Source organism: Scaptodrosophila lebanonensis, unplaced genomic scaffold (genome assembly GCF_003285725.1).
Source record: "Scaptodrosophila lebanonensis strain 11010-0011.00,11010-0021.00 unplaced genomic scaffold, SlebRS2 tig00000001-arrow-pilon, whole genome shotgun sequence".
NCBI classification, from domain to species: Eukaryota; Metazoa; Arthropoda; class Insecta; order Diptera; family Drosophilidae; genus Scaptodrosophila; species Scaptodrosophila lebanonensis.
This window is the reverse complement of record NW_022060529.1, coordinates 19,552,415-19,579,038: the sequence shown is the minus strand read 5'-3', so window position 1 is coordinate 19,579,038 and position 26,624 is coordinate 19,552,415. Positions and strand designations below refer to the sequence as shown.

Sequence of the window (26,624 nt, the reverse complement as noted above, 5' to 3'; positions counted from 1 at the left end):
AGTAGGTATTTTTCAGCTCTAGGAATTTTTGGTGGTAAACTTGTAACGGAGTAATGAGTTTGGGTAGTTGGTGTAGAGAGATGTCTATTGCGGAAGATACATCATTCCAGGGTGGAATAGGGTGTCTCTCTTGGGGAAAAGGTTTGAAGGGTAGACCAAGATCTAAAACTGATTTCAGGGCTCTATGTAGGGCGGATGGAATATTAGGGTTTGGCTTTCTTGATTTAAGTATTTTTTCTATTGTTGGTTTCAGTGGTGATCCGTTTGAAAGTAAAATTTGTCTAATAAGTTTGGCTGTGGAAAATTTTGTTCTGATATCTATTGGCATCATGTTGGCTTCGAAGAGGAGGTTGTATATGGGAGTGGAGCGGAAGGCACCAAGAGCAGATCTTATTGCGGAATGGTAAATTGTTTTAATTGGCTTTAAATAGGAAGCAGGGGAGTTTCCGTAAAGAAATATACCGAAATCTATCTTTGACATTATTAGGGAATTAATAGTGTGAATAACGCTGAGCTGGCTGCAGTTGTATTTATTGTTGGAAATGCATTTTATAATGTTAAGCTGTGTTGAAATTGAAGCGGTTAGGTTAGATATATGGTCCAGCCAGTTAAATCTTTTGTTAAATGTAATTCCTAGTATTTTTAATTTGTCTGTATTTTCTATAGGGGTAAGAGTGGTAGAAAGTTTGATTTGGCAGGAGTGCTTTTTGCAAATATGGAGGTGCTTGCATTTAGAGAGCGAGAGTTTGGCCCCTGAATGCTCGCACCAGGAGAGAATGTCGGTGAGTAAAGGGTCTATGTCTATTTGAGAGCTATTGTTTAATTTTTTAAATATATGGTAGTCATCGGCGTACGCACAAAAGTTAAATTGCTTGTGTTTATTAATTATGGAGTTAAGTTTGTTGAAGGCGATGATAAATAGGATAACTGACAGGGGTGATCCCTGAGGGATGCCGTTGTGTTGGGGAAGGGTTGAGGAAAAGTGGTAGTTGGCATAAACTTTAATTTTTCTGTTGGTCATAAAGTTAACGCAGTATTGGATTATTTTAGGACCTATTTTCCACGAACGCAACTCGTCTATTATTGAATGGATGCCAATTTTATCAAATGCTTTGGTAAAGTCGAGTGATATAATTGAGGCATGGTTTTTTGTAGATAGAGAGGACGAAATCAAGTGGTCTAAAACTAGTAGACTGTCCGAAATCGACCTTCCTTTTCTGAAACCTGTTTGACGGCTATCAATTGATTTATTATGGGAAACAAACCACCATAGCCGGTTGGCGATAATTTTGTCCAGGGTTTTGGCAACGCACGAGTTAAGGGATATGGGACGGTAAGAGTTGAGGGAAGTTTTATCGGAATGTGGCTTGTTTAGGGGAATTATTTTACTCAGCTTGTAGTGCTGAGGTATGTGGCTATTGAAGATGTTATTAAAGTGGTCCACTAAACGGAGCTTTACTGAGGGATGGAGGTTTTTCAGCATGGCGTAAGATATACGATCCAGGCCTGGGGATTTTCCTTTTAATTTTGAAAGAACTATGTTAAGCTCGAGAGTGGAAATAGGTGACTCTATTTTTAAGGCAGAGGCGGACGGCCGGTACTTGGGAGGGGCTAGTAGGGAGCTGTTTTTCAGAGTAATAAAGGTGTTGGAGAAGTTTTCATCACTGGATTCGGCAGACCAGAAGGTACACAGTTCATTGGCTATGGCTAAGTTGTCTGTAATATTGACTTGGGAATCTGATTTGGTAATGCAGTGGATTGAAAGACTTGGTTTTAGACCACAGAAAGAGCGTAGGTTGCTCCAAATCCTAGAGGAAGAAGAGCCGGGGTTGATTTCGGCGGTAAAGGATTCAAGGGATGTGCGTTTTGCTATTTTTACTTCTCGTTTGAATAGTGCATTTGCTTTTTTATAATTAATTATGTTAGTAGTAGATATGTTTCGTCTTAGTGTTAAAAAAAGGGAATTTTTAGATTGTTTTAATTTTTGAAGGTTTTTGTTCCACCAAGGGACCTGGTGTTTTATATTATGTTGGTAAGTGGACTGTGGGATGGAACAGTTCGCACTTTGGTGAATGATTTTTTGAATGTTTGCTGATTCCTTGTTCAGATTTTTACTTTTAGGGCGTTGGTGGTGAAAATGGTAGCTAGCGTCTTGAAATCTTGGCCAGTTTGCCTTATCTAGTTTGAATTTGGGAGTTATTATTGGGGTTGAGTTGGTTTCGAATAGGGATGTGATAATTGGGAAGTGGTCACTGCAGAAGGTATCGGATTCGGTGTGCCATGAGGAATGAAGAGCGAGAATTGGGGTGGCGAAAGTGAGATCAACATGGGTCAGGGTGCTATGTGTACTGAAATGGGTAGGAGAGCCATCGTTTAGTAGGATTAGCGGTGATTGTTGTATAAATTGGGCTATGATGTGTCCCTTCTTATTATTACGGGGCGATCCCCATAGCATATGCCAGCTATTGAAATCACCGGTGATAAGGGTGGGAGTGTCTATGTTGCTGAAGACATTTTCTAGGTTATTGATGGTAATCTTATGATTGGGGGGGATATATGAGCATATAATATTGAAGGTTAATTTAGAGTGGATTTTGATGCAAACGGAATCGAAGTCTTGTTGAAGGTGTATCTCAGTATGATGAATGGATTTGTGTACAAGAATAGCGACACCGCCTGACGCGTTGCCAGCAGAGTTGATATTGTATATAAGGTAGTTGATTGGGATAGGGAAGTTTCTTAGCGTATTTAGGTGGGTCTCTTGAAGAGATATAATTTTTGGGGAGAATTTTCTTATCAAAAGCTGCAATTGGTTGTAGTTATTTAGGTATCCATTAAGATTCCATTGGAGTACTTTCAACATTTTGTTGTTATATTTATATTTATATTTAAATACATATATATATATATATATATATATATATATATATATATATATATATATATATATGTATTTAAATTAAATGATAGTGTTGTGGTAGCACTGGTGTTGTTAAGTTTTTGAATTTAAAAGTTTCGGGTCAAGTTTTTCTTTAGATTTTAGGGGCTTGGTAAGAGTATTCTGCTTAGCGTGAAAAATTCGGAGCTTGGGGTCGTCTTGAGGGTGTTGGTGATTAGGCTGGTCTTGCATCAGTGGTGTGGTGTCCATATCGATATCGGCGTAAGATGTGATGATTCTTTTTAGATTTGGTTGGTGAGTGGTATTGATTGTAGGCGTGGTGCTGAGGTTATTAATGGTATTGTGTGCGGGTTTCGATGTGCTAGATGAGGTGTTCGGCTGCGCTGGAGATGTCTGTTTCGGAGAATTGGCTACTATTTTGGAGTAGGTTGTGGTTGAAAGTGGGTGACGTGCGTTATATATTTGTAGAGCTGATTTGTGGTCTACTTTATGAATTGTTTTAATTGCTGTCAACTCTTTTTGTTTCAAAAATATAGGACAGTTTTTATCCATGGGTGAGTGGTTGTTTTCAATTTCGTTTTTGCAGTTGATGCAGAATTTGGTTCTGTTGCAGGTCTCGTCCTCCTTAGTGTGTTCCTCTTGACAGCAGTTGCGGCATGTTTTGAAAGTCTGTTTGCAGGCGCTGGTTGGATGTCCAAATCGTAGACATTGTTGGCATCTTAGTGGGCGTGGCACATATGGTCGTACGGTGACTTGCTCGTAGCCAATCATTATTTTTTCGGGGAGAGTAAGGGAAGCAAAGGTCAAAGTAATGAGTCCGGATTCCTTAAGAGAGTTGTTGACTTTTTGGTAAATTTTGTGTACATCGATCACATTTTGTGGCTTAAGCTCTTCTTTAATTTCGGTTTCGCTGATGGTACGAAGCTCATTTGAGTAAATTACTCCCTTTGTTGAGTTGAGAGTCTTATGTTCACTTGCTGTGACGGGAAAGTTGTGAAAAGTTTTTAGTTTAAGGAGTTTTAGGGCTTGTAGGTAAGTTTTTGTTTGGATAAGTAGAGAGCCAGCTCTTGTTTTTTTACAACTCTCGACTTCACCATTGCAGGTGTGGTCGATTACTTTTTTAATTATAAATGGATTCACATTATCAAAGTTACTGTCGTCATCTCTAGTAATTAGTAGGTATTTGCCGTCGTTATTCTTATTGTTTGTTTTTACACCGTAGTGTTGACTTAAATCGGGGGGGCGATTCATTTTTTTTTTTTTTTTATATATGTAGGGCGGGGCCCTTTAGAGATAAGGTATTAACTGCACTATTGTAGAGTTGTTTTTGTCTTTGCGAATTTTACTTTGAATAGTGGTTTGTTTTGAGTTATTGTTGTTGTTGTTTTAATAGAAAGATAAGCACTTGTGCACAGATCGCTAGTCTCACGTCTTATCTCTTCGAGGTTTAAGGTGATACTGTTTTTGATTTTATAATTTCATCAATTGAGCTAAAAATTGAATAGCTTAATATTAATTGAAATAATTGCGTTGCTTTCCTTCCCCTCACTAATTAGCTCATTATTTCCAATCTTTTCAGGCTCCCCCGAAATGGCTTTTGTTCACGCACTCGCAGCGGCAACGGTGACCAGTTTTATAGCCCGCGCCTGTCGTGATGGTCAGCTGGCCTCGTGCGGCTGCTCACGCGGCTCACGGCCTAAACAACTTCACGACGATTGGAGCTGGGGTGGCTGCGGCGATAATCTCGAGTATGCCTACAAGTAAGTAATGTTAACCCTTTGGGTTCCAGACAGACAAGTTTAAATGGCGTGGCAAATTACGAAATTTAATTAATGCATTTTAATTGTGAGCATAAATTTTCAACCAGCAACAAAATGTGTATTTTCCATTTGAAATATTTTCCACCATTTCTTGCCAAAAACAAAAAAAAACGTGTATAATGAAACCAAAGGAAAATATGCGCAAAAAGTGCGCAGTGATGTGTGTGAGTGTATGTGTGTGCCTGTGTTGGGAAATGTATTATTATTTTTTTATGCAAAAATTTTCGTTGGAGTGTAAAATAATTTATTGTTTTTTGGTCGTCTGCATCACCGTGAATATTTATTTTCATTTTTTTTTATATATATATTTTTATTCTGTGGCCGCATTCACGCTGCCGCTAACGCTCCCATGGCAGTTGTTATTTTTTCCACAGTCCTGACGCTGCTCCCAGTATTGGCAGACGGATGGACGGCTGTGGATGGACTAGCGCCGAAACTCATTTCAAAATATTTTCCTTCTACTGCCGACTTTTTTGCTTAGCTCCTCGGCCGTCGATTTCTGCCACCGAGGGGTGCATAAATTAACGCTCTTGTTTGCAGGCGGCGCCGCTCTGATCCCGGTCAGATTCAACTGGCTGCCTGGCTTATTTGTGGTGTGTTGTTTTAAAATCTGTTGCGGTCTGTCTGCGCCCATCGGCAGCTACCCGTAATTTGTCTGCCGGAAACGGCTGTTTGCGGCCGGGCCGGGTCACTGGTAGCTCCGTTTCCCGATACTCTTCGGTCCGACAATGCAGCAGAAACCAAGATTCGATAAACTGGCCTAGACAACTAGGCCAATTAGCGGCATGCAAATGCTCTAAACACACACAAACACACACACACACTCACACTCACCCACACACCTAAACACAAGCCCTGCCACCTCGCATTCAGGGGAATTATTGCCAGAGCTTTGCATGACAAAGGAGCACGCACCATTTATCATCTAACGCTCACTTTCACATGAATGCCATGGCCTCTCGGCCAGGCGCCTAGCTCGACGAACGCCAAGCGACAGGCGACAGGCAACTGGCGACTGGGCAACCAAAGCTGCAATCTGAGCCTGAAACAACCCCCCCCCCCCCCCTCCCGCCATGTAGGGGTGGTTCGCCCTCGCCGCGGCGCGAGGGTGCTGGCGCCACAAACCCATCGTTGGCGCTCAGTTGCTGCTCGCCGCTTCGTATGGTAGCAAAACAACCCCAAAGCATGGCCACGGCCACTGCGGCTCTTCGAGGGTAGTTGGCGCACACACAGATTCAGACCCGGATAGAAAGCGGTATTAGCCAACTGCTTGGCTCGGGCTCTGTCTTGGCCAGTCTGTGCGCCTGGCCCGACAAATATTCAAAAATGAAAGCTTAGATAGCAAAAAGCGGCTGCTTAGAAATTCCATTAGAAATGCCAGTTACATTATCCATTACGTCGACGTGGAATGTTGGTAGGCAAGGAAATAAAATCTCATTCAGCGAATCTATTTTTGGACCAGGCGTAGCAACGACACATTGTTTTTTATTTTAGAAAATATGCAACAATATTATTTCGTTAATTAATTCTGTTTTTCCACGGTATTTTTTATACAGTTTCGATTTCACACGGTTTGAAAATAAAAAATATATGGTAACACGACTTTATTTCATTTAGCAGGATTTATTTTGCATATGACAATGTCTCTTTTACACGGTTTTAAAAACAGAATTAGGCTTGCATTTTTAGAAAAATATCGTAATTATAACACTACAAGGCAATATAAAATTTAGAACTTTCATTAAACATGATACTTATTCAATGAAAAAATAGGTCTAATAAAGAATAATAATATCTATATTAGCTAAAAAATAAATAATAATTATACACATTCTCACTGAATAGGCAAATGTTGATTAGTTGTACTTTTTGTAAGTAAAAATTATATCAACTACGAAAAAATTGATGCCGCTTTAAATCGTATCGTAACCCAACAAATTGGCAGTAAGTTGGCGCTGCTCTGCGGTCAGCATTTCCGACTTAGCTAACTCAAATGCCTCCCACGTTGCCGTTCTTTGTTTTTATTTCTGTTGTGCACCCCTTGCTGAGTCGGAACCTCAGAGCTGGCCATGCGTGTTGCGGAAAGGCACGTTCGGAGCCGTTCTGGGCGCCTGTACCATGTGCACGTGGCTGTGCGGACATATCAACAGGAGAGTCGTGCCGTCTCGGATGTAAAAATGTAACGGAAATGAAAGTGGCGACAACTGAGGATGGGATTCTACACGTACAATTGATTTACCCGCCTGGCTAACTGTTGCCAATAGCAGCTGCGGGCAGACTGCATGGCGTCGCCAATTGCTGACGTCGTTGCCAACACAGCTGTCAACGTCAGCGCCAAGCCGAATGCCAGCTCGTCTGTATGGTGGCGCGTTTCGGGTTGCCTACTACCAGGCGCTCAGTGAAAAGAACACGCAGCATTGCTTGCTGAGTTCGCAGAGCACGGCGAAGTGTGGCAACAGCGCACGCACACAGACAACGTCGACTGCAAAAGTTCTCCCCGTCTGTTGTGGAGCAGTGGGTGCCGCCATAGCTACTTACACGTATTTGCTGCACGCCTGCTGCCCATGACACGCCAGAGTATCGAATTTTCGATTTTTTGCCCGAACCCTGGATGCCTCCACCAACTTATTGCGTGCGTGTTCATTCGTGCCCATGGCGGATGTGCCTCGTATAAATCCTGATTGTGTGTATACTCGTAGTATTGCGAAAGGGCTGCTCTTCCCCATACGCCAGACTTGTGAATTTACTAACTTCTTTTGCGGACTAACAACAAGTCCCCTCATCTGTTCAATTTGTTGGGATAATCACTTCCTGTGTGGGCCACCCAAAAGACCCCCCTCCCCCTCTCAGCCGACCCCTCTGCCACCCCCGAGAGGCCATCAGCTCGGTCGAGTCAATGTCAATATACAGTTTAAATGCCTTCGCCTCCATTTCTTTTGTGCAAGTCGTCTAGCCTGCTGGTGCGCACTTGACATTTGTTATCTGCACACATTGGAAAGCCGAGGGTGCTCCAAGTACACCCTCCTCCTTCCCCACCCCCTTGGGGTCGCCTTACGTTGCATGTTAACTTTTTTTGTAGCGGTTATAAGTCGCACGCCCGCAGCGGCTCGACTCGGCTCGACCAGGCGCAAACCCAAACACGGCCCCAATCCCAATCCCAGTCCCAGACCAGGCCAGGCCAGGCACGTGTAACTCAAACAGGATATGCCTGCTTCTGTGGTCTACCCCAGTCCAGTGTCCAGTGTTGTTGCTCTTCGTTGTTTTTTTCTTGTATTTTTTTCTTCCTTTCCTGGTTTCCTTTACCCTCTGTCTTTTTATTAGCACAATTCCGGGCCATGTACTTTACGGTTTGTGCGTGCGTATGGGTGGGTGGCTGGCTGACTGCCTTGTTGTCATCCGCCTTGTTTATCACTGCGATTAGCTCGGTAATGCCTCGTGCTTAGTAGCTGAGTGTAGTCCCTTTTGCTGAGCCCTAGTGTTATTTGACCTTTTGGCTGTTACTTTGATTACAAATCTGGACCGGCTTGAAGTGTCGCTCATGGGCACATAAAATATATTTTTATGTCCAGGTTATGCAGTTCAGCGTCAGTTAGGCCTCCTGCTTAATGGCGTATGACATTGTCCCCAAAAAGGGTTCTCATTGAGCCAACAAGCCACTGATTTCGCCATACAAGTCGCTGCTTAAATTGCATCTCTCCTTATATGAATACAATATATGTATATGTAAGCTGGCTAATTATCCAAGGAAATTCAATTTTCAAAGCGACTGGCCATGGTTCAAGTCTCTGGCATGAGGCCAACTGTCAGACCGCCATCAAGAGTTGCAGCCTGCTGATAAGCTCCATTGGCACCGCAGACGCTTTGAGCTAAATTCAATTTCTTATCACGTCGCCGCCATGCTCAACCACCATCCCACGCTTTCATATTCCACACGCTCGCTTCATAACCAGCGGCGGGCAACCCTTCCCGCTCATTATCACAATGACAGTCAACTGAGGGAAATAGACTGCCACTGGCTAGTCGAAAACAGTGGGCCTCGGTTTTAAATGCATTCGATTTTACTCAAATGATCATTTGTGGAATTTCAAAATAAATTGAACAGCTGAGGAACCACATTTCTAAGCTCCACAGGATTGACAAAATTGAGTCAAATAACATAATAAACATTTTTCCAGTAATAGATTTTAATTCTAAATATTATCAACACTTTTTGTTAATATTTTAAAATCTCCACAGTATTGAGAGAATTGAGTTTTTGTCAAATAATATACATAATACACATTTTTCAAGTAGTGGATTTTCATTCTAAATATTGTACATCAACAGAGTTTGTTTATATTTTAAAATGTCAATTAAATTGCCTTTGCATTGCATTCAAAGAATCCGTTTATTATCAGAAATTAGTAGCCCTCAGATTCCCAACTGCATATCCAAGGATTAGATTATTTATAGATATAGATTTAGATTAAAAGTAGTATATTATTTATATTATATTAGTTCATTGATTCAAGCAATATCATCAAAAACAAAGTGGGATGGAAATACATTTTAGAAATCAAAACAAAGAAACCCGAAATTACATGAATGAGAATAAGAAATAGTTTCTTTTAATCGTTTTCAGAGGTAAAGGCTTAATGATTGAATGAAGTGCTTGACTATGTGTTCTAGTATAGGGTATTAAGGGTCTAGACTGCTTACCTTCAATTGAGTAGTCAAACAAGTAAGATGTGAATGTCCTTAGGAAATATTTCAGTTCAACAACAACACACACACGTACATATATTCATGTTGAAACTGTTCACCACAAGCAACATTTCCGTTATGAAATGTGTTCTTTTCTTGACCTATTTTTCATTTCGAATTTTTCGTTTTGCATTTGATTTTCCGTGCACGAATGAAGGCGACAGCAGACAGTCCACCACAAAAGCCAAATGATAATTCGCTAGTTGAAGTTGTTTTGTCATTGTTGCCGTTTCGACAAGCGACTGCATGTGAATTGTGAACTCAAATCGACTCGCCTTTTACTCGGTTCAGTGCCTGCCACAAAGACCACAAAGCTTTATGAGAAGTGATGAGAGGATAGGGCGGATGGGGAATATGGGGAGGGAGGCAGATAAGTACGTGCCTATGAATTTTGTTTTGATTGTGTAGGCAGTGGCAGTTGCCAGTGGCTGATGTTGATGTTGTGGCTCTTTCTAAAGTCGACCGATACAAACAGATGCACAAACATACAATTCTAATACTGAAAATCCTTTCACCGCAGCTCCAACAGCTCACACATGTATCCAAACAACAACTGAAGCATTTCAAAAATGCTCCGCCATCATTTGTTGCTGCCTTCTGAACCTAAACTGTAGCTTCAGTCAGGCCGCAGGCATTTTGGTTGCCGTTTTATACAGCTTGTCTCTTATCTGTGAATGCGTTACCAGCACTGTCTGCAATTGTATCTTTGCTCCTGCTATTGAGTTATTTTTGTTGTTGCTGCTTCTGTGGTTGCTCTTGTCGGCGTCGCTTTGGCACATTCAAGCGCCCGAACTGAAGACCCCTTCTCAATAGCTACACAATCGTCAAAATTGTTGCAAAGAAAAAAAAAGGGAACAAGACAAACAACGCACAATGCGTTGCCATCCACAGAACCCCCAATTCCGCATCCTTTGACAAGAAAAGAAGGCAGCGACAAGCGCAAAAAATAAGCACTTCTGTGTAAACACAAACAATTGTTGCGTGTTCAAAATAATGCCAACAGCACAGAACAGCGCCACCGCACAACCCACCTCCCGTCCGTCCGTCAATCCGACAACAACCAAGCGATGTCTTTTTTTACAACTCCTACGCAGTGTTGCTAATTTAACTATTTTCCCGCCAGCTTGGCATTTTTATTTGGCTGCTATTAAAGTATAGCTTTTTTTAAAAAAAATAGAAGTAACAAGATTTAAATGTTACTTATCAGCTCTGACCAGATATGACAATTATCGAGCAAAAATTTGAAAGAAATTAAATGAATAGCATTTTTCTGTATAATGTTATGAGTATGGGATATAGTAGAGTATTTTCAATACAAATTTGTCATCCAGTTATGATAATACATATATAAAAATTCCCTCCTCGCACAAATTTTTAGAGGTATAAGTCCAAATTTCTTTAACAATAACAAATGAATAACAAAGATGCAGCCTTTCCTAATAATTTAGCTTTTAATGACGCTAAAAAATTGGCAGCACTGCTCTAACGGTTCCCCAACTTCTGCCTCGCTCTTCGACACCATTCCCTCTTGTTCGCTGTGGGCGCCAAAGGGTTGCCACTTCTGTTGATGTTTTGGTGTTGCCGTAGCCGTAGCCGTTGTGTGGCGATGTTGTTGCCAACGGCCATGTCAATATTTGAATTCTTGTAATATGCGGCACAGTGAAGCGGCAGCGGAGAAGCAGATCTGGTGGCATGTTGCAACCGCCAATTTTGTGTGTGTGTGTGTGTGTGTGTGTGTAGTTGGCGGGCACGTGAGCCGAGGCACTGAAAGTGGCAGAAACTTTCCGTTTTCATTGTGGCATAAATTGCATTTTTCGTCACCAGTTGCGGCGTTACTTCTCCTTGGAGCGCCTTTGTTGGTTTTTGGTTATTCACCGCCAAGTTAATGAGAAATGAAGTGGCAGAAAGTTGCAAATTGAAAAAGTAGTTGATGACGCCGCCGCTGTCGCCACAAATGAAATGCTCACGGCGAGAATGTTTTTCCACAGAACTCCGTTACACCGAGGTAAATAATTAAAGGGGAAGTTGTCGGTGGCAACAAATACATATGTACATATTTCAATTGTGATAAGGCGAAAAACATGCTCTGATTTCATGTCCTTTACTTAATGAGAAGTTGGTGGAGGGGTAAGCGAGGCAATGTCAATTGAGTTGAGTGACACAAGAAGGCAGGTGTTCCTTCTACCGAAATGGTGTCGAAGAAGTATGACTAAACGAAAGCAAATAAATGAAGTCAACAGCAATTTCTCCATTTTCTGCTTACATAAATAAACATGTGAGTATGTTGTGAATTCCATAAGAACTGTGTATGATTCTAGCCTGACATTTTATATAACAAACTATAGGCACTTGTTCAATCAGCAGTCGAGTGCAACACCAATAAATTCTATAGTTTATAAGTAAATTGAGTTCATAGCTGACATTCTTATGCGGTCGTCTTTTAAAAAAAGGACAACGATCAAATACAATCTAATGATTTTTAAAATAAAAGTTGAACATAAACATTTCAAAAATTGCGTTACACTAGTGGTGTTCATAGTTTATGTAAAACTAAGGATTGAGTCCATTAAATATGATGTCAATCAGGTGGTAGGTAATAATTGATAATGAATCAAAATTTATAACATTTTCTTTTAATGATTTTTTAGTATTTCAATTAGATATACATATAAAGAATGACGGAAGTGCAGGCTTATTAAGACTGGCTAATTATGAGGAAATAACACACTCTTTAAATGACAAATAATTTACAGAAAAATTTATTTTATTTAAAAAATATTTCACTGCGTTTTTGATATTTAGCAAACATTTTTTTTGAATTAATTTTTGTGGCCATGGCCTACTTGAATAAATTAACAAGCTTCGTACGAAATCTTTGTAAGTCTCATCTTATAGTAAATTATATTATTAATTACTCCTTATCAGAATTCAAAAATGTTTCATTTATAGTATAGTAGGTATTATGTATATGATGTGTTTCAAGATAAAAAGTTGAGAATTGTTTGCTTACTGAGCGCTCGTTTGTAGTTAAACACTAAAAAAAGACTAGAAAAAACTAACAAAATCCCGAAATATGCGGGTCTTGAGGATAGGAACGATGACATTTTAATGAATTTATATTAAATATGTTGTAAATCATTCCCGTAATAGCCAACGCGATCATTTTACTCTTCGTGAGTGAAGTTTATTCAGAAAAATATCGTTGTTGTAAGTAGCTACAATTCACGCACATCTCTATTTGTATAATCTGCGAAACGATGCACAAATCTTGCAACGTTTTTAGAGGTCCAACCGATACCGTAAATTGCGTCAAGTTCACGTTCTTATAAGCGAAATGGCATAAAATCACAACATGTTAGCACATAAAATGGGAAGCCGGAGGACGAAAGTCAAATATGGGAAATGTTAAAAAGCCGCTTTGGTATTAGGGTGGTGGAGGCATAAAAAGCATTTATAGGAAATATGCTAAAATGAATCTAAGTCCGTCCGTCGTCCTTTCAAAACAAAGCGCAAAAAGTGAACATACTTAATGCCCGAAAAGGTACTTAAACAAGGGTACGGCCAACCACAATGGCTTTCGTCCCGGCTCGATGCTTCTTGCTCCTTAGTGCTTAGTCCTCGCTACTCGGTTTTGGTGTTCATGTAATATCGCCCATATGTTACAATCGCAGCAATAAAACGGCAACAAAGTGCCAAGAAAGTTGCCAGCCAGTGCCACCCACGTTGCAGATTCAATCTGAGCACAGCATTAAGGTCGCGACCATGTGCCCACCCAAATGCTTAAAGGCACAACAAACAAAGCACACACACACACACACACACACATATATATATATATATATTCTCCATAATAACCCCGCACCCTGCACCGCACGTAAATCTTATCAACACTGCATAAAAACGCCTACCGTGCAAATAGATACGAGCAGAGCAACTGCAATTACAAGCCGCCCTGCGTTCTACCCTCGCCCCGGCCAGGGGGTGTGTCAGGCAGACATTACAAAGGCCAGGCTGTCAGTCCGACTGGCAAGTGCAGAGATTAGAGCCAAACCGGGGCTGGGCGCTGGGTGCTGGGCTCGGCTGCAATGAAAGTTAGTGAACGCAATTAAGCATAAATGTGCGGCACAATGAGCGCTTTTTGTCGCGCCCTCGTCCTCTCCATGTGGGTCTCTATGAGTCTGTGGGTTTGTTTTTATTTTTTTTTATTATTCTTGTAATTGAAGAATTCTATGCAGGTTTACACTTTCAGAAGAAATAATGTATGCCCTGTGAAATACTACAACATTTTTCTAAAAACTAATTGCTAATTTTGTAAAGTGTTGTTTTTCGAATTTCCATATAAAGAAGTTTTCCAACTTAATTCGATTATACGTTATATACAAATATAATTGAATCGATTGTAACATGCAATTAAATGGCTATGAATAATAATTTGTAACACTTTGTTGGAAACTCATCTGAATGAAACAACCCTTGATCCTTGAACCCTATTTAAGAAATCGTCGTTAGCTTTGTTTCACTTTTTGCCAAAATTTTTGTCAATAGGTCGACAAATAATAAACGTTGTCCTTTAAGATCTTTCATATATGCTAAATAATTTGCTTATCAATAATGATAATTGGTTAATTAAAAAAAATAATTTTAAATTAAACATTAAATTGTGAGCGAATGAATAAAAATTAAAATTTATAAATCATGCTGAAATGCATATATAATCCTCGTTTTCTCAAAGTTACTATAAGTAAATGATTTTTTGGTAAAAAAAAAAAAATTATAATAATAATCATTATTTGCGGTCCCTGACAAGAACTCTGACGAGAAAAATCTATCTATGTCTGTGTGTCTGATGGGTCTGTGGGTTTGTTTTTATTTTTTTTTATTATTCTTGTAATTGAAGAATTCTATGCAGGTTTACACTTTCAGAAAAAAATAATGAATGCCCTGTGAAATACTACAACATTTTTCTAAAAACCAATTGCTAATTTTGTAAAGTGTTGTTTTTCAAATTTCCATATAAAGAAGTTTTCCAACTTAATTCGATTATACGTTGTATACAAATATAATTGAGTCGATTGCAACATGCTGTAACATGTTGGAAACTCATCTGAATGAAACAACCCTTGATCCTTGAACCCTATTTAAGAAATCGTCGTTAGCTTTGTTTCATTTTTTGCCAAAATTTTTGTCAATAGGTCGACAAATAATAAACGTTGTCCTTTAAGATCTTTCATATATGCTAAATAATTTGCTTATCAATAATGATAATTGGTTAATTAAAAAAAATAATTTTAAATTAAACATTAAATTGTGAGCGAATGAATAAAAATTAAAATTTATAAATCATGCTGAAATGCATATATAATCCTCGTTTTCTCAAAGTTACTATAAGTAAATGATTTTTTGGTAAAAAAAAAAAAATTATAATAATAATCATTATTTGCGGTCCCTGACAAGAACTCTGACGAGAAAAATCTATCTATGTCTGTGTGTCTGATGGGTCTGTGGGTTTGTTTTTATTTTTTTTTATTATTCTTGTAATTGAAGAATTCTATGCAGGTTTACACTTTCAGAAAAAAATAATGAATGCCCTGTGAAATACTACAACATTTTTCTAAAAACCAATTGCTAATTTTGTAAAGTGTTGTTTTTCAAATTTCCATATAAAGAAGTTTTCCAACTTAATTCGATTATACGTTGTATACAAATATAATTGAGTCGATTGCAACATGCTGTAACATGTTGGAAACTCATCTGAATGAAACAACCCTTGATCCTTGAACCCTATTTAAGAAATCGTCGTTAGCTTTGTTTCATTTTTTGCCAAAATTTTTGTCAATAGGTCGACAAATAATAAACGTTGTCCTTTAAGATCTTTCATATATGCTAAATAATTTGCTTATCAATAATGATAATTGGTTAATTAAAAAAAATAATTTTAAATTAAACATTAAATTGTGAGCGAATGAATAAAAATTAAAATTTATAAATCATGCTGAAATGCATATATAATCCTCGTTTTCTCAAAGTTACTATAAGTAAATGATTTTTTGGTAAAAAAAAAAAAATTATAATAATAATCATTATTTGCGGTCCCTGACAAGAACTCTGACGAGAAAAATCTATCTATGTCTGTGTGTCTGATTTCCACTCTATTTCGGAAATTGCAATTTAAAAAATTAAATCTTTTAACTAACGCTAATTTGTTTCAGTATTTGGTTCAGATGCTCCAAATCCTCGACCTTAGCTAATAGTCCAAGCAAAAAAATGATAATGAATCAATTATACTTTATATTATTTTTGTTAAGAATTCAGAGCACCACTTTGGCTTTGTTAAAATTTAAAAATGCTGTGGAAAAACTATAATTAATTTTTTTAGAAAATTTAGGAAATCAGAAAATTTGGGAAATAAGAAATGTAATGCATGAGATTTATATTCTTTAAATTTGGCACGTTTAAAAAATAAACAACAATAAAATATTAATTGTGTTAGATTGAAGTATTTTTGTTATTGGCATTAACACATTTTTGAGCAAAAGAACTAATGTTTTCTCCTGAGAGACTATTGTTATTCGAGTGTAGGAGAAGTACTATGTTTTTTGTGCGATAGCTAAGTACGCACGTTTCATCAGACACGTTTGGGGCAGTGGCAGCCGCGGTGGCTGCAACATCGCTTGCTGATGTGCACAGCTGCGATTTTTAATCAGCGATAACTTGCACACACCACAAAAAGCAAGACGTCGAATAAGTAAAGCCACAGTGTATTACAGAGAGAGAGAGAGAGAGAGTAGAGTAGAAAGAATAACGGATATTTGTGCAATGCATTCCATGGCTGACTCCTTTTCTCGTTCTCACTCTTTTCATGTCGTTTCGGCACGCTTCAACAGATTTGCCACGGATTTCATCGATGTGCGCGAGAAGGAGACGCGCCGAGGCACACGCGGGGCCGGCAATCCAGAGCGACGACGGGCACGTCTTCAACAGCAGCTACAAAAACGCAACCAGATGCTGGCTGATGATGCCGGAGCTGCAGTCGGAGTCGGAGTCGGAGCCGTGGCCGCGACCTCCAGCAATGTCAAGCCAGCTGCGGAGGCGGCTCCGCAGCAAAGTGCAGCCAACAATGCAACGACTACGGACAGCAACAAACAACTGAACAATGGCAACAATCAAACGCGCAACGACAATATGGCAACAGCATCATCGTCTTTGTCCCCATTGCCTCCTTTGGCTGCCCCAACACCTTCGTCTTCGGTGGCGCCTCCCAAGCAAGAGCAATCCGCTGAGGAGGACGATGTGGCTGGGCCGCGCATCAAGCCGGAAGATGTATTAGAGCTGAAGGAGCGCATTACAAAGGAAATACTCAATTCGAAATTGCAGGAAAAGGAAATGCTGGAATTGCAGGTGAGATGAACTGAAGCGCGCATGCAAAATCCTGATTTTAAGAAACCCCCCTACCTCGCCCCTCCACCCCCATCAACTTAAGGTATTTGCCCAGCAGTTGTATTGCCTTTTTTTAGAATTTCGTGCGGATTGTAATCAGCAGCGGCTGCGCTTCATTGTGGCGCCACAATGAGCAGAGGGTGGGAATAGTGGGTGGTGGATAGTGGGTGGATTCGGGCACAGCAGCTGTGGGTTAAATTTATAGCACGTCGACGCCTTCATCGTCGTCGCACCTTTGGGCGCAGCGTCCGACAGCTGTCAAAATATACTTCTCTTTTTTTAATAAAAAGTGCGCTCAAAGGCAGCAACCAGTTGGCTATGAGAGGCGTGCCCGAAAGGTCTGTCAAAGCTGTGCGGCAACTTTATTAAAACACTTGTACACACGCCCCTGCCCCTGCCCCATTGTGACAGCCCTGACTGTCCACAGTGTCGGTAACAAGCCAATTTTATTGCCAACAGCAGCACCTGTTACACCTGTCCGCGTGTCCAGGCGACCATGTTGATTCATGTACGCCTTTCTACCTTCCTATTGCTATCCCCCGCCCTTGAATTGTTATTTAATAAATGCAACACAAGTTAGCAAACTTTCAACAATTTTATGATGTTGTTTTTTCGTTTTTACTCGCATTTTACCGAACGTCACAACTTTGTTAAATATTTCGCACAGGAGAAAATCAATCGGGAATTTTTAAACTCCAAAGTATTCAACATGGAAAGCACTGGAAAGCAACGACGCAAGCGGAAGCGCAAGAATCAACGCGCCGTCAACGGCGAGGCGCCCACTCTCTCCGACAACGATGGTCTCTATGGCGATAATGGTGGCGACCAGACGGCTGTGGGCGGCCAAGGAGGCGGGAACAAGGCACGCAACACGGCGGCCACGGCAAAGGCTCGTAGTCTAATGAATCTGCACAACAACGAGGCGGGTCGACGGGTAAGTGCAACGAAACTTTATAAGTACAAGTAAGACTGAAAAATTGAGCGCTCCCAGCACACAGTGCCGGCGCCACAAAGTACTGAAAATTGCGCAGAACTCACGCAAATACCACAATATAAACAGCCAATTATCAATTACAACGAATTATGGGCACCAAATAAAACAAATATAAATAACATACTCGTTCAATGGGCAAACAATGGCCCCGCAGAAGGACTCCACTCTCCTGCATGTGTGTGCTCAACTGTGTATCCACATACATATATACAGTATGTACAGTATGTATGTATGTATGTATGTGTCTGCGGGCCAGTTGTGAATTGATGCTTTTTCCAGCAATAATTAGTTGTCAACTCTAATGTTACACAGTTTCCACATAACTGCAAATTCCAATTTTAAAATGTGACTGTCAACTACATTATCCGATCAAAAAAATGTTGACAGAAAAATTCAATTAACGTTGTTATTTATTACATTATACATTAGTCTGTCCGTCCGTCTGCATGAACGCAAGGATCTCGGATAGTATAAAAACTGGAATAACAAGATTTGGTTTTCCTATATCCCTAAGCCCTAAGCAGTTCGCGGGTATTGTTTTTTCTTAATACATCAATCGCCCACTTCTACTTCTTCTTGAAATTTTTAAATTAAAAAATACTTTTAAGTGGGATTGGCTACAGGGTATTTCAATATCAATATGATCAAAGCATTTGTATAATCTTGATCTATAGAGCAATAGAAGAGAGCGCATCCATAAACATACTCGCGCATCCAAAAATGCTATTTTAATATTTCAGCATGATATTGGGTATTCCTTTAAACATAGATAGCTAAAAAATTCATGTGTCTCCATTTCTTGGGGAGAAATCAACTGCATAACCAATATTTCCTTAGATCACAAAATTAGTAAAATTCTTAATAGTATTTTCCACATTTTAGAGAGTTTTCAGAGTAAAGTTTTTTAAGTTAATGTTGACTAGAGTTTTTTAAAAAAAAAAGTTTAATAAAATAATCCATGTTGCATTTAAATTATAATAGAACTATTATTTGACAAAAAAGTAACTAACAATTGAACTCCTCGGCTGATCTAAAACTAATTGGAAATTAATTAACTAGCATGCTTATTAAGAGATAGTCAGAACTAAGCCTCAGCAAGTAGACAGCCACAAATCGAAGATGATGTTATTTGTCGGAGTCTTTAACTTTATTCTTCTTGTAAGCTTACAACCACCTGCACGTTCAAATAATTTCATCGAACATGACTAAAAGAACGCCTTTCGAATATATATATATATATTTGTATATATATATTTGTGAGATGTTCTTAATGCCAAGAAATAATTTATGTGTTAGTTGGTAAAAAGGGATCAAGTATCCCATTTACCACGATAGTAACAGCCTCTACAAATTCACAAAAGGGAAATCCTTTAAGTCAAAACTGTAACTACAAGTTACCGCCAATCTTTTATAGACTTAGTAGAATGACGATTGAGGCCACAGTGCACTTGTTGAATGACAATGAAAATAACGTCCGCACTGTGTAGCTACTACTAAGGACCTTACAGGCATTTGCAGTGCTTGTCAAACTGTCAACTGGGCAACGAGTCACGAGTCACATGCTGGCTTTCGTATACAATGTGAAGTGATGGTAAAAATCTTAACTGCGTCGTAGAAGAAAACAGAAACAGAAAACCTAACCTAATAAAAGCTGAAATGCTTTTCTAGAAATATGCGCATGTCAGGAGCGAGCAGCGGGGCGAGGGGTATGTCGACGAAAAATGTCAACGAATATGAAATCCTTGCAAAATTTATGACATGCACTCAAGGAAAAGACGATGTGTGTGAGTGTGGAGGATGTGGGGCGAAGCACGCGAAAAAGAAAGGGATTTGTAGTTCACGAATTCGATTGCGCATTTCTTGCGTACTTTAGACTTTTTGCCGAAGCCGCAAACGGAAGAAAATCAAGCGCAACGAATTCGTGGCAGGCGCAGTAAGGCCACAACAAAGGATTCCGCAGCACCAGAGAAAAGTAAAAGCAAAAAGCGGATGTGTCTAGTAGGATGCCAGTAAAAGGCAAAATTCGAAATGCGAAATGCGAAATGCGCAGAGGCAAAAGCCTCGAGTCAGGCAATGATTACAGTCAGTTGACAATTTTGATTGCCTCTGGTCTATATATGTATGTGTGTGTGTGTATGTGTGTGTGTGTGTGAGAGAGATTGCATGGCGAATGCGTTGAGAGCATAAAACAAAGCGTGACAAATCGCTCGGATTTTCCGCTGTCGCGCACACAAAACACGAGCTTGAGACCCCCCCTTGAAAGCGACGAAGAAGCCCGCAAAGGACACGCAGGGCGCCTCACTGTTGCTGGATTTACGAATGCGCTGACGTGGCTGTGGTTGGATATTGGGCTAGTTTTGGGATTGGGGTGTGGGTTGGGGACACACAACTACTAACGGAGATTGTCAATGGCAATTGTTGCGTGGCCGCTAAGCCGCTTAGCTATTGTTGCTCCTGTCGCGGTGGGAGTCGAAAGCGCATTGTGACGCGACATGCGAATTACGAACGAAAAATGAATTTAATAAATTTGTTAAATTAATTTCGGCAATTGCGTTCGCACGTTATTTGACTTCTTCGCATTCCATTTCACTGGTAGAAATTACTTTCTTTTGCCAGCGACATCCGAGACATTTGACAAACAATAGCCTTGCCCCAAGATTAAGCCAACAGCACAAACAATGCATTCAAGCTCCTTGTGTCCATTTCGAGTGTGTATGCATTACATTTGTCAGCAGCAAGGACGAGCCGATGGAGAAGGAGTGGGTGTGAAGCGAAATATTAAAAATGTATGTTGGGCGACAGAGTCAGAGACACTGACTAAGTGAGCGTTTCAAATTATTTTCTAAATAAACCAACTACTACTAACTAGTCTGCAATCTGTTCTGTGAGTAAAAGTCTACAATTTCCAAAGCTTTGCATTCTTTTATAAAAATGTACAAAAAAAAAAACATTGTAATCAAAATAGCATTGGTTCTACTTATTATAAATTGAAGTTCCTTGTTAGTAGATATCTACCAGTATTGCTCCCTGTACGTAGTACATTAATTTGAGGTACAAACGAGCACATAGGGTCACACTGCCTTGTACTGTAACTTCACTGAAGTGATTTCAATGATACCCTACCATTGTATTTTTATAATTTAGCAATTAGACCAATAAATTACTTTATTGATATTGGCCTATTAACGAAATAAATAACAAATCCAGTAAAATAACAATTTTTAATCAGTGTTAATTGTTTTTTTCAAAATTGAAAGTTATATATACTGTACCCTCGCATTTGAAACAAATTTATGTTTCTTGTCCAAACATTTAAATTTTATGTTCATTTTTTAAGAATAAATTTCTGCCAGCAGTTGCGCCAAAATTAACAGCATATACATATAAAGGAATCTGATTTATAGTATTTTGGAGCATTCACTGTAGCTTTTCTTTACATTACTAGATATGTGTACTACTATGCATATAAAACAAAGCAACCAAATTGATGCAACATGCGGCAATTGTGTGACATATCAAATGTCAAATAAAGTGAAAACAAAAGGCGTGATGCGGACCCGTACGGTTGGACTGCAATGAACTGTACGAGGATAGCTTGAGATGAGGGACTGAGATGAGGCAAGGACTGAAAGGACGCCACACACACAGTGCGTGGAAAAAGCAAATGCGAAAAGAAAGACTATGCCAAACACTAAAAAACTTATACAGAACTATGCAATTTTGAGTGCGGCCAACGGCAGTGCAGGACTACGAGGCGTATGAGGAATGAAGTGTGTGTATGTGTGTGTGTGTGTGCCACAGACGATGGCAACGATACAACAACTTGCAGCCTTTGGCGTCGGGCGACATATTGCCAGTGTACACGCAAAAAAACACACAAACACACACAAGCACGTAGACAACCCTTGACAAAACATTGCGGTTGCCAAAAAGTGAGACCATTAGTTCAGCTGCTGTTGCTGCTGAAGTGAGTTCCCCGCCCTGGTCCAGAATTGCTGTCTGATAACAAATTGGTCAGCTTTTTGCGGCCAAAAGTCGCGCTAAATGTTGCCGCTGCCGCCGCCACTACACGAATTCGGCAATGCAATGGCATCGCATCCGACGCCACCATTTTTATGCTGCACACCAATGGCCAAGACAATGGCCAACTAGGGAGTCGGTCGGTGTCTGACGCGCTGATTCTCATTTTTGGCACAGCATCATTTTGCGGCAAATGAAATTATTTGTTGCAGCTTTGTCATTCCGCTCAACAGACTTGGACGCTTTTAGTTGCGACTTCAGTTGCAGTTCTCATTTTTCCTGCTACTTTTTGGCAAGCCCTGAACGAAGAGTTGTCTGGCCGAGCTGTGCATTTTTTCATGCTGATTGCGTAATTATTTCTTGTTATGATTTTGGACTCGAATCGCAGCACACACGTGACTGCCATTGCAATATCAATGGCAATTTGCTGTCAAAAAATGTATTTTTAAAGCTTTTGTTGTGGCACGACCATGCAAATCTCCATTGCCAAGAGGCTGTAACTGTGGCTCTGACTGTGACTGACTGTGGCTTTGTGGCTGCTCCTACGACTGCGAGTTGGGAGTGGCCCGCTGCGCTGACAAGCGCAATTAGAAGTTGAAATAAATGACAGCGAATATCTCATTGTTGTTAATAAAAATTGATGTCTGAATGGCGTTTGTGCGCCGTGCCAGAGTCACAGCAGGCTCGTGGGTTGGGCGTATTTATGAACAAACATAAAAATCCATTTGCATATATATTCGTACACACATACTATAAGTATTTGCATGCATATTATCCGATTTTCAATAACTGAAAAATAAATCTTTCCTGCTTTTCCCCCCGCAATCCACAGGCCGTCATCAAGAAAACGCGCATTACCTGCAAATGTCATGGAGTCTCCGGTTCTTGCAGCTTAATTACTTGCTGGCAGCAATTATCATCAATTCGAGAAATTGGTAAGTGTTGGATGTGAGATTAAATGAACAGGTAACAACGAACAGGTGTATTCTATTTCAATAAAAAAAAAACAAAAACTGTCGATCAATCAAAAAGTGGGGCTTCCATATTCGTAAAAAATTCTTCATCTGTGACAAATTTGTAGCTGGAAATGAAAATTAAATATCAAATTTTGTGTCACACACACACACATATTTTGTTAGAGCCTTAAATGCTGCAAGAAATTCCATAAAAAAGCTGCTCATAACAACAAACTTAAATTTATTGAAAATAACTAGAAGTACTCGTAATGTAGTATACACCTAATTCTGTTTTTACACGGTCTTTTTTTACAAGATTTTGATATAACACGGTTTGAAAATTAAAAATTGCATATATACATATTTCTGTAGAGATAAGGATTGAGTTGCAGTGGAAGCAATCACCTATTTTTGCATATGATCAATATCTTTTTTTAAACAGAATTAGGTGTTTATATGTTTACACGACTTTATTCCATTTCGCACGATCCAAAAAAACACAAAATAAATAAATAAAAGCACACACACAGCTGACAAACAGCTAGAAATCATTCGTATATGGATCGTTATGCACATTACATACATGTGATTTAATAAAATAACATAAATTTGAATAGGTTTTAGATTTAAGGAACCAACCACCTATTTTTGTATATGAAGAATGTTTTTTAACAGAATTAGGTGTTTATATGTTTACACGACTTTATTCCATTTCGCACGATCCAAAAAAACACAAAATAAATAAATAAAAGCACACACACAGCTGACAAACAGCTAGAAATCATTCGTATATGGATCGTTATGCACATTACATACATGTGATTTAATAAAATAACATAAATTTGAATAGGTTTTAGATTTAAGGAACCAACCACCTATTTTTGTATATGAAGAATGTTTTTACACAGTTTTTTCTGGAACCAATCTATAGCTGCTTTAAATTTTCCTTTTTTTTTTAAAATTGCGCGCACGATGTGCTTTCTATAGCAAGCAACTTTTTGTCGTGCGATGAAAGCAGTTTATAAGCAGTTCAAGCAGTGCAAGCAGTTCATATATCAAACGAATATACGATAAGCACTTTTATCGTAACAATTTTTTATATTGCGTCAAAAGCCGCGCAATATTTTTTCAAATTACTTAATGATTTCGTTTTAAATTGCAGGCGACTATTTACGGGAAAAATACGAGGAGGCCACCGAAGTGAAACTCAATAAACGCGGCCGTCTTCAGGTCAAAGATTCACAATTCAAGGTGCCAACAGCACACGATCTGGTCTATTTGGACGAAAGCCCCGACTGGTGTCGCAACAACCGCCAGCTGCAGTGGCCAGGTAGGCCATAAAATACGAATATCACATTATGTTGTTCTAATCATTTCCTTCCTGCAGGGACACATGGCCGGGTCTGCAACAAGAGCTCGTCGGGACTGGATGGCTGCGGCATCCTCTGCTGCGGGCGGGGCTACAACACCAAGAACATCGTCGTCCGGGAGCGATGCAATTGCAAGTTCCATTGGTGCTGTCAGGTGAAGTGCGACGTCTGCACAAAAGTGCTCGAGGAGCACACCTGTAAATAGAGGTCCTCCATCGATACTATACTGTCGAGATAAGCACCACTAAGCAGCAGGAGCAGGATGAGGATTATGATGAGGATGAGCAGGAGGAGGATGAATGCAATGAACGTTGCAATCCCCACACCTACATAACGTATATTATTTATTGAACCTACCGTTAAGTTGCACAATGGAAGCTTTCTTATTGTTTTTACTTAGTGTACGAACTTAGTCTCTAACAGCCCCCCAATTCTATCCCCCCACCCTCCCCTAGACTATGTAATTCAATGCGTATTCCATAGGGTCTAGAAAGTGTGAATGCAAAGATCAACTCACTCGGTGTAAAAACAAAAAAAAAAAACTAAAAACATAAGAAGAGAAATTAATTACAGCTCCAGGCATGCTTTTACGTACATCCCTCTCGGATAATAGATCGATGGCTAGGATAGGGAGACATGAACGAATACGAAATAGCATTTAAACTGTAAAATATACAACAAACATGCAAACGAACATCCACATATATAGATAGCTTTAAGCGGAACTTTTTGTTGTTCTTCATGGTTCAAATAATAATTTAAACGATTATCGTAGAAATAATAATTGTACTTTTAATGCGTCTATATCTCTACTATATATAAAATATTTAAGACGATATCAAATGTGACACATTTTATGAATCCTAATTACGAGTAGCTCACGAGCTTGCAGAAATGCCGCTAAAAAGATTCGATTACCCATACTCCGGCTATTTTGTTTGACTGTTTGTCTATTTTGATTTTCGGAAGTGAAAGTTTTCCTTTTCTCTTCATTTTTTTTTTTTTTTGGCATGCATTGAATACCCAAAATACTTATGTGTTTGTGGCTTAAGGATTCTTAGGACTACACTTATTTTTAGTTAGCCCTAAGTAGGCGCCAAGAACGGCCGATGCCCGCTAAGGACAGAAAGTCTAGGGGCAAGTGAGGTAATTATAAATCCAATACTTATAGTGCATATGTACGTAGCATTTAGTACTATATATAGCGTTTAAAGTACATACATATACTATATATATGTGTGTGTGTGCATCTGTATTTAAATTCTAAATAAGTGTTAGCTGTACGCTCTAGTAAGTGAATAACGTGGCAATGCGATTCCGGAATGTCATATGAGAATTATAAATTAAATAAAGGAAAATTGTAAATGTGAACCTCCAAACTGTGTGACTGAATTTCTATTCTTAATGGCCCCAAGACGCCAGACTACTAACTAACTTTCAAGGCAAAATTAAAATTATTCAACAGTTCACGAACAAATGGAAAATGGTCTGGGAAAACAATTTCAGAATTTTGCAGCTGTGGGCCAAAGAAATTTGCGTTTCTTATTTTCACGATCAAGCCAAGTTTCTAGTCTGGTATCTGGAATCGTTCGTGGCATTAGTAACAGCACTAGAAGTTTGTTAATCACTAAAGTAAGCACTGGGACTAAAATATGGGAAAGAGTGAAGTCGCAATCCAACAAGGCACAACGACAAATATCGAAGGCTCGATCTGGCCAAGAGGCCTTTTATAATATGAAGCAGATTTGTGTCAAATATAGAAACTACGAAGGAATTTAAAAAGTCTCAATTCTGTTAAATATGCAAATCAACTGTGGCTTACAGAAATTGCTAATGGGCTTATACCTCTGACATGCTGGCTCTTTAGCTTTAATATTAACAACTAACTTGATTCCCACTATAAAAGTAAACTCTCTCTCTCTCACATGTTTCTCCAATTTTTGTTGTCTATTCAATATTTTGTTGGCATTTTAATCCTCTATCTACATATATATATAAGAATTGAAATAAGTATGTATGTATATATCTATATATAGTTATATGTTCCGTATAGACTCCGAAACCGCCCAACCGATGTTACTCAAATTTTGTGGCAATATTCAAAATACTCCAATGGGTAATCCTGTGAACCATCGTTTTCTGGCTTATTGCTGCTCATTTTAATATGTTCGACAGTCACTTTTTACTCTGTTTGTGAGTGTTTCGTGTATAAATAAAATTGTTAAATCGAATTAAAAAAAAAATGCAGCTGAAAATTGCAATATCTTTGCGAAAGGGCATCCACATCCAGAGCCATCAAAACGAAACAAGAACGGAAGTCGAGGCTTCGTCAAATGCGCGAAAGGGTATCCACATCTGATCCAAGAAACACCAACAGGGGGGCGA

The 26,624-nt window shown here is 39.3% G+C and overlaps 1 protein-coding gene across 1 annotated transcript in view; it reads left to right on the top strand.

The window, feature by feature from the left end:
• LOC115630811 (protein Wnt-5) overlaps window positions 1–25,536 on the top strand; it is a 59,148-nt gene extending 33,612 nt beyond the window's left edge. Inside the window, exons 5-10 of the mRNA XM_030527487.1 lie at window positions 4,479–4,659; window positions 16,347–16,860; window positions 17,567–17,833; window positions 22,746–22,848; window positions 24,032–24,199; window positions 24,257–25,536. Of these exons, the coding sequence (XP_030383347.1) occupies window positions 4,479–4,659; window positions 16,347–16,860; window positions 17,567–17,833; window positions 22,746–22,848; window positions 24,032–24,199; window positions 24,257–24,444 (1,421 nt within the window). The 3' untranslated portion in view covers window positions 24,445–25,536. The remainder of the gene's footprint in view (window positions 1–4,478; window positions 4,660–16,346; window positions 16,861–17,566; window positions 17,834–22,745; window positions 22,849–24,031; window positions 24,200–24,256) is intronic.
• Window positions 25,537–26,624: the final 1,088 nt, after the last annotated feature.